The 8,536-nt window shown below is 53.0% G+C and overlaps 2 protein-coding genes across 3 annotated transcripts in view; both read left to right on the top strand.

Moving 5' to 3' along the window:
* The window catches only part of NFKBIL1 (NFKB inhibitor like 1), a 16,866-nt gene extending 15,005 nt beyond the window's left edge, over nt 1-1,861 (top strand). The window contains exon 6 of one of the 2 annotated variants that reach the window (XR_003091881.1): nt 1,766-1,861. The gene's annotated coding sequence lies outside the window, so the exon portion shown is untranslated. The other variant, XR_003091880.1, reaches the window with a different exon arrangement.
* A 194-nt stretch (nt 1,862-2,055) lies between these two features.
* On the top strand, nt 2,056-8,112 carry LOC102378738 (tumor necrosis factor). Its single transcript, XM_006036126.3, has 4 exons — nt 2,056-2,256; nt 3,484-3,520; nt 5,416-5,481; nt 6,381-8,112. Exons 1-4 carry the CDS (start codon nt 2,083-2,085, stop codon nt 6,797-6,799), a joined length of 696 nt encoding a protein of 231 aa, XP_006036188.1. The 5' UTR covers nt 2,056-2,082; the 3' UTR covers nt 6,800-8,112.
* The last annotated feature ends 424 nt before the right edge of the window (nt 8,113-8,536 follow it).

The following is an 8,536-nucleotide window of genomic DNA, read 5'->3' as shown; positions in this document are numbered from 1 at the left end:
AGGCAGGAGTGCTGGGGAAAACCCGGGACAGAGCAATGGTGAAGGTCTCTCAACCTAGGACTTTTATCTGTGCCTTGTTCTGCTTTCACTCTCGGCACTGGGAAAACCGGACCGGGCCTTTCATTTCTTTCTTCCCCCTGCCCCGGTATCTCCTGCCTCTCCCGCCCTCTGAGCCAACCAGTGCCCCTCCCCTCCAGGATCAGGCCCAGGTTGGGGCCAGGTTGGCCCCTGGAAGGAAGAGAGCTCCCACCACCCCCAGCTCCAACATTATCCCTCTAAGCCAGCCAGGATTGGATCTGGATTGGGGCCAGGGAGCACCCCTCCTGGAGGGGAGACAAGCCCACCCCACCCTCACCCCCCTGAATTAACTGATGCCTCCCAGGATCGGACCCAGATTGGGCCCACTAGAGGCCCCCAGCTCCCATCCCCCCCTCCACCCCCTCCCCTGCTAACAGGAAGATTTGTCCCTTCCTGCTGGTGGGACTGGGGTGTGTCTGGGGGGGGGGGCTTAGGATAACCCCCCCCCGCCCTCCCCAATTTTTGAATGTGGCTTTAGAACTGAACCCCTCTCCTTGAAGCACATGGACCCCCCCCCAGGCCCCTCCCTTCCCATACAGCCTTCCCAGAATTCCCCAGCATGAGAATATTGCCCCCAATAACTCAGGAAAAGGCGGGGACCCCACAGCAGGGCAGATCCATGCAAAACTCCTACCCCTGAGATGGAGACAAGATGGGGTTTGCCCCACCCCCACATTCTGCCCAGAGGAGGTGGGGCTGAAAGGCACCTCCTGCCCCCAGCCTCACCCTTCGGGGGGTGGGAAACCTAGCGGGGCTTCCTTTCCCACTGTATCAGCTTCCATGTAGCTCCTCTAGGGAGCACTAGACAAGGTGGTCTTGGCTTTGGGGGGGTCCAGTTGGGTGGGTTGGAGGGTGTCTTGTCTGTCCCCTTCACTCCAAGATCTGATGCCACATGGGTCAAGATTCCCCCCACCCACCCTCTATTCCCAGAAGCCTAGTGCCCAAGCGGGGCAGGGGGCCCAGGTGGTCTTGGCTTTGGAGGTCCAGTTGGGTGGACAGAGGGGTCTTGTCTGTCCACACCCTCCTGAGATCTGATGCCACATGGGTAGGAATTTCCTTCTAGCCTTTTACCCAATTCACCTGTCCCCATCATCACACCATTGCCCAAGTGAGGCAGGAGATCCAGGTGGTTTTGGCTTTGGAGGTCCATTGGATGGACAGAGAAGTCTTGTCTGTCCACCCCACTCGGATCTGGGACCCCCTGAGATCTGATGCCACATGAGTAGAAATTCCCCTCCGGTCTTCAGCCCAATCCACATGTCCCCATCATCACCCCAGTGCCCAAGTGGGGCAGAAGACCTGGGTGATCTTGGTGGGGTCTGAATTGGATGGGAACAAGGTGGGGGCCCCTGTCTCCCTGCCCTAGATCTGATGTCCCATCCCCCACCAGATGGGACTGGTGGAGGGGGCAAGACCTAATTTTTCTGGGGTTGTTCCTGACCCCTTCCATTGTTGATTCATTTCACCCATTGTCAAGAACCCACAGGTCTTCCTTTCTTGGGTTAATTTGTTCAAGGGGGATTTTTCCTTTCACCACCCAGCAAAGGCTTCACTCTCTAAAGAGGCGGGGTTGAGCTTGTTTCATGCTGTATCACCAAGGGAAGAGGAAGTGGCCTCAGAGCTCTATAAAGCTTGAGAGTAGATGCTCATTGAGTTCATCCACCTTGCAAACGACGGGAACTCCCAGGTTCGGCTCTGACACCAGGTGAGGACAGAGACCAGAGAAGTCTTCCTTCCAGCCCCAGCTGCAGAAGAGACACCGAAGAACAACCTGAGTTGATCTAAACCTCACCTAACCCTACTTGGGAACCAGAGGCCCTCCAGCTGGGTTTCAGATCAATCAGCTCTAGCTGGTCTCCAGTCTAGACCCACCGAACCTCATTCAGGACCAGAGATCCTCCAACTCTAGTTGGTCTCCAGTCTAAAGCCCACCCAAGCACAGCCAAGGAGATTCGAGCACCCTCTCAGGACATCAAGGCAGTGACAGGTCTTGGGGAAACGTCGATGACTATGAGCTCAGAGAACCTGGTCCCAGATGTGGAGAAGGGGACTGTCGTGGTGGTGAGGGAGTCACGGCCCCGCAGTGACCCCTGGAAGTGCTTGGGGATCTCTTCTTTCCTCCTGCTGGTGGGGGCCACCATTGTCCTGGCCTTCCTGCATTTCAGGGCTGGCCAGCAGGTGAGAGAGGGGCTGGGCCGGGGGGCAAGGGGGTGGAGGGGGAGACCATGTTCCTTCCATGTGGTGGTGGGGTCGACTGGGAGGATCTGAGCCCCTAGGGGTGGGGCAAGGGTCCCAGATTCCTGGGTTCTGCGTGTGTCTGAGGCCTGGGTGCTGTGAGTGTGCATGTGTATGTGTGTGTGCTCCAGATGCCTGGGTGGGGGGAGCGGGGGGGTGTTCTGGGCACCTGGATACATCTGTGTCTTGGACACCTGAACTGTTTGTGCATGTCCCAGACACTCTAGATATGTGTGTGTGTGTGTGTGTGTGAGAGAGAGAGAGAGAGAGAGAGAGAGATACACCTGGGGTCTGTGTGTATGTGTCCTGGAGGCCTCTGTGTGTGTGTGTGGGTGTGTGAGGGTGTGTGTGTGTGTGTGTGTGTGTGTGTGTGTGTGTGTGTGTGTGTGTGTGTGTGTGTGTGTGTGTGTGTGTGTGTGAAGTGGGAGTTGGGATGCTGTGAGCCTGAAGGCATCTCTGCCTGAATTGCGAATGTGCATTCTTGTGCCTGTAGTTTGTAATCAGCCCCTTTGGGGGAGGGAGGGGGTTAGCATGTGCGTGCGTGCTCCTGGGAGCTTCTCTGTGCATTTGTGGTTACACTGCATTTGCGGCATGGACCACACGTTTGATGTGTGTTCTGTATGTGTGGTTGTAGATGCCTGCCCCCCATGGGGACGGTTGAGCTGCACACACGAGGGGATGTGTAGCTGAATGGTGTTGGGTTGTTCTAGACAGACCTGTCTCCAAGGAGTGGGGGAGAGGTGTTCATGTCCTAGGCACCTGGGTTTTGGATGCATGTATGCGTGTTTCTGTATCCTGAACATCTGAATTATGTGTGAGCAGGTGTGTCCTGGGCATCTGTGTGTGTGTGTGTGTGTGTCCATCCCAGACATCTGGGTTCTGTGCATGCATGCATGTGTGTGTGCATGCATGTGTGTGTGCATGTGTACAGCCATGTGTTCTCTGGTTCCTCTACCATAGCAGCTGTGTTGTGTCTCCCCACATGCACATTGTGTCTCCACACATTGCTGTATTGTGTCTTCCCTCCCCTGTGTATGTTGTGTCTCCCCACCTGGCCACATTGTGTCTGCCCACATGTTGCATCACACAACTTCCCCTCCATGACGTCCCTCATTGGCCATTGATCCTCCTCTTGTAACCCTCTGTTCTCTCCATCCCTTTCTTTTCCAGGCACTCAGAGAATCCAGGGCCCTTTCTGAACCCTTAGGTAAGTTGTTTCCCATTCACCCTCACTTGTTAATTTCCCTGGAGCAGATCCGGAAGCAGGGGGAGGGGGTTATTGGGCAGTTGCACCTCCCTATGATTTCTGCTCCACCCAAACATTAAACCCAACTGCCCAGGAGGAAGGCAAGGGCGTTTCTATCCAGACAGCAGTCAGGGGAATCCATTCACAGCTCCCAGCTTCCTGCTAATCTTTCTCTACTCCATTGATGGGACCACCCCTCTCACTTGGAGGGGTCTTGATTTTCCACTAGTCAAGCCAGCCTTCCTTCTGGCTGGTTGCCATCCTGGCAACATCCCTCTTCTCTTTCACAGTCTGTTGGTAACTCTCGCAATTTGCCTTTGCCCAGGGGTGGCATGGGCTGGTTGCAGAGGCATGATTCTGGCTCAGGTAGTAGGTGTGAAAAGATGGCCTCTGGAGGTCCATTCCAGCCCTGACTTCTCTATGATTCTATGATAGGTGTAGAAGGGACTGCCAGGGAAGTGTTGGGGGCGCTGTCCAGACACTCAACAAGGCGAGATTTTTGCTTCATGAATCCAAATAAGAGGATTAATTATAATGACCCCAGGATTAAGGACACACAGTATCTTTGGCCTATTTTGTGCCTAGTTTGTATCATTTTCTTATTATATAATGTAGCTAATCAGCATACCTTTTCATGATGCCCCTTTATAATTCCATGGTGTGTCCACACCTTGAGGACAGTGCCCAGTTCTGGTCCAAAAGGATAGAAAAGAAGCAGAGAAGGTCCAGAACAAGGGTGACATGTGCTATGGAGGGGCTTCCAGATGAGGAGAGACTAACGAAGCCAGGCCTGGTCAGGTTAGAAAAGGAATGCTTGAGAGAGAACTGGGGAAGGGTTTGCAAAATACTACATGACCAAGAGAAAATAAATAGGGATTTATTATTGCTGGTCTCTCACCATTCAAAAACTCTCAGATTTCCCTGTTTTAACCCACAAAGGTCCTGAGCTGGGAGGGGATAAACCCTTGCACCAGCCATTTCTGGTAGCTTTCTTGCTGAGGACAGTCTGCTAATCACCCCTCCTCCAAGCTCATTCAAATTTCCCCTCCTCATTAACGCCCGGAAAAGAGAAAAGAAAGTGAAAAATTGCAAATCTTTTTTGGTTTGCAAAGCTGGGTGAGAGACAGAGCTCTGTCACAGGGGCCTCTCTCTGTCTTTCCCAAAGGAGTCTGGTGCTTCCTCTCTCTGTCCCATTTTCATCCCCTCCATCTGGAGTCCGGTGTCCAGTTTTGGGGCCCCACACTTGAATACAGAGGTGGACAGGTTGTGAACAGTCCAGTAGAGATGGGCTCAGAGGATGTGGAGTCTGAGAGGTCTGAGAAAAGACTGGAAAAACTAGGGTTGTTGAGTCTGGAGAAGGGAAGAGGCTAGAGATAGGCTTTTCACCGTGGCTGTAGGGTACAGGACTAGGAAAAGGTGCCCTAGAGACATGGTAGAGTCTCCATTCCTGGAGACATCCAAAAGCAGGTTGGATGAAGGGTTGAGGCAAGGATGACCCCACCTTGACAGGAGTCTGAGCTAGATGTGACCTTCCAGGCCAGCCTTCCCATGATCCTCCACCAAAGGCTTTCTGCTTCTCCTGAATGTGCTTATTTGCCACCTTGAGGCACCTCTAGACCCTTGATAAGGCAGAGCGGGTAGGAACATGTCCAGGGTCACCTTAACTCTGCTCTGACCCCCCTCTTGATGGTCATCTGCATAGTGTGTCCAAAGCAATTCTCTTCTTCCATCTACCCAACCCCATTAGACATTGGTTCTCCCCCTGAAGACCAGGATGGTGGCTGGGGAGAGCATTCATTAGCAGAAAAGTGGTTAATGAGAGAGAGACTCATCTGGCTGTTCCTTTGTCTTCCCAGAAGCGGGTCCCAGGACAATGAAGTTACAAGCAGAAAGAGCTCAGAAGCCAGCAGCACATGTCGTAGGTAAGATGGGCTTGGTTGCACAACCTGGGGAGACCCACAACACACCTCAACACACATGCAGGGATGCATATGCAACACACAGGGACACACACCATGGAGAGCTGTGGCGTGTGTGAGAGTTTTTGGGGACACACACACACAACACACAGACATACCCTTCCCAAAACACCCACACTATGACATGCACACAACACAGCATACAACGCATGTGTTGCCATCCCCCAGGCACACACCCACACAAGCGCGCACACAACACACAAACATGGGTGTCCATAAATGCCTCTTACACACAAAACAGACACAAAAAATGCATTTCCATGCAAAGAAACCCACCCCTACACTTCTATACATGTCCTGACATGCAAAACCCACACCCAGACACAATCACACACACACATATAACACGAACACGCCATGGAGGGGAAGAGGATGTAAGCCCATCTTTTGCCATTCAAAGTCCTAACACAACAGAGGGGGATGAACTAGAATGGGGGACTATCTTAATGTGGGGCCTTGGATTTGGTTGTGGGATGTAGGATAACATCTCCCTGGTATCCCCTGGGCCTGTGTGACCTAGCATGGTAGCCTGAAGCCTGCATAGAGTAGCGGCCACACTAAGGCCTAACACACTAGGCATAAGCCTGCATGGGGTAGTGGCCACACAAAGGTGTAGCGCAGTAGGCTGAAGCCTGCATAGAGCAGTGGCTGTGCTAAGGCCTAGCATGATAAGCTGAAGCCTGCGTAGGGTGCTGGCCATGCTAAGAACTAGTGCAGTAGGCTGAAGCCTGCTTAGAGCAGCATCCAAAGCATAGTAGACCAAAGCCTGAATAGAGTAGCAGCCAAGCTAAGACCTGACTGTGGCTTTTGACCTCACCTGTTTCCTCCCACCCCCTCCACAGCCACCATCGAGGGTGACCACCTCAAGTGGGATGCCGAGGTAGCACCCACCATGCTGCTGCATGGGATGAAGCTGGTCAAGAACAAGCTGGTGGTGCCGCAGAATGGGCTCTACTTCGTCTACTCCCAGGTGGTCTTCCGTGGCCAGGCCTGCCCCGAAGAAGACCTTAGCCTCACCATCTCCCGCTATGCTGTGGAGTACCCCACGGACAAGGCCCTGCTCACAGCCTTCAAGTCAGTGTGCGTGGGGTCCCCGGCCCCAGGTCCATCCCCGACCTCCGACCAATGGCTTGAGTCCCTCTACCAGGGTGCTGTCTTCCGGTTGGAGAAGGGTGACGAGATCTCTTCCCAGCCTGCCAGCACCAAGTATGTGGATGCGGAGAGTGACCAGGTGTATTTCGGGGTGATTGGGATGGATTGAGGACCCCTCCATCACATCCTACCATCCCTACACCCCAATCTCCACCCCACTCCTTCCCTGTCAAGGAGACAGCCCATTGGCTCCACATTGTAGGTAAGACCTCAGGACACCTGTAAGACCTCCAAGGACCGATCAGGTCCTCCAACACCAACCCACAAAGCCACTTCTCTACCTGGGGACCTCCATCCTTCTCAGCCAATGGCCATCTTCTCTGGCCAAGACACCACATCTTCCATAAACTTTGAACTTTTTCGGAATGGGGGCAAGGTCAGCTCTTGAAACAGCCCGTTTACGATGCTCCGCTGAAGAAGACCCCAAGAAATCTCCAAGCTCAGTACTGCCCCAGCTAAATGAGCTGACTAACTTATTCTTCATTATTATGATGATAATTATGGTTGACTATTTTTATACTATTATTATTATTGTTATTATTATTGTTGTTGTTATTATTATTATTGTTATTATTATTGTTGTTATTATTGCTGTTATGGGCCGGCATGAGAGCTTATTTTTTTTAGCTATTTATTTATTTATGTATTTATTGATAGCTTTGTTGATGAGTTGTTGAGTTGGCCAAGCAGGGAGAGTTTGGAGGGTGGGGTGTGTGTGTGTGTGTGTGTGTGTGTGTGTGTGTGTGTGTGTCCCTGCTCAAACCAAAGAACTTGTGTCTTGCATGGAAAGACTCCCATGTGCCTACCTGTCATGAATAGAGGGGCGGGTATGCGTTTTAACACACCCACCCCACATCTGTGTGTGTCTACACAAAGCAACACAACCCTGGCTGTGTTCACACACACACAAGCGCACACACACACACCTGGCCATTGGATGGCATGGAGGATGACCTGTTTCCTGTCCTATTGGGATCTTCCATGTGATTGTGTTAGATAAGGCACAGTGTTGTATATAGCGCAGCTCCCAGGAGTCTCCTTGCTGTCTAGCCAGGATGTGTGTGTGTGGTGTGTGTGTGCAATACGGCCCCTCTCCTCTTCTGGAGGGGATAGGGAGTGACTACTGCCCCTATATTGAGCATGGGCTCAATGGGGTTCTATGTATACTGTGTATATTACGGTACTAGGACGCCTGGGTTCTTTGCTTACTCCGGAGGGCACTCGGGGCAGCTGCAAGGGAGCCCAGACACCTGGGGTCTCCGACTGCTCCAGGAGGGGACTGCAGGAAGCTAGGATGAAGCCCGGACAGCTGGGTTTTCTTTACACTCTGGGCAAAGAGTGAAGTCAGAGGTCTTAATTACAGCAGTGGGGGACTGGGAGCCCGAGTGCCTGGGTTCTCCCTGCTCTCCAGACCAAGACTTGTGGCGGGGGAGGAGGGAGGGAGGGGTGCGGGTTGTTATTTATTTGTGTGGGGGAGAGCGATAAAAGAGCTCCTCTTTGTTGTACAAGTGACTCCACAATAAAGCTCTGTTCTTCACCACCTGTGTTGTGTCTGGTCCAGGGGATCCTTCCAGTAGTCACAAATCTGCCCCAGTATCCCCACCCTATGGAGCTGGAAGTAGTCTGGGTTGGGGCCTGGCTGTGAGGTTGATTAGTGGGTTGGAGAAAGGCAGGGTTGGGGGCCTGGATGGCTGGCGTCCCTGGTGGGGTTGTGGGGCAGCTGGGAGCCTGGACACCTGGGTTCTCTGTCTCCTTGGGGAGGAGAGTGGGGCTCTGGGCAGCTGGGGACCTGGACACTGGGGCTCTCTTCCATCTCTAGGAGGGGAGTGGGGTGGCATGGTTAGAG

Source organism: Alligator sinensis, unplaced genomic scaffold, assembly GCF_000455745.1.
Source record: "Alligator sinensis unplaced genomic scaffold, ASM45574v1 scaffold336_1, whole genome shotgun sequence".
Classification (NCBI taxonomy): domain Eukaryota; kingdom Metazoa; phylum Chordata; order Crocodylia; family Alligatoridae; genus Alligator; species Alligator sinensis.
This window is presented reverse-complemented; position numbering and strand designations above follow the sequence as displayed.

What these genes read in the sequence shown, in the direction of transcription:
- LOC102378738 (XM_006036126.3), top strand. Translation starts at nt 2,083, where the DNA reads ATGACTATGAGCTCAGAGAACCTGGTCCCAGATGTGGAGAAGGGGACT. An exon ending in ATTTCAGGGCTGGCCAGCAG is followed by an intron (nt 2,257 to 3,483) that starts GTGAGAGAGGGG and finishes TTTCTTTTCCAG; the next exon opens with GCACTCAGAGAATCCAGGGC. An exon ending in GCCAGCAGCACATGTCGTAG is followed by an intron (nt 5,482 to 6,380) that starts GTAAGATGGGCT and finishes CCCCCTCCACAG; the next exon opens with CCACCATCGAGGGTGACCAC.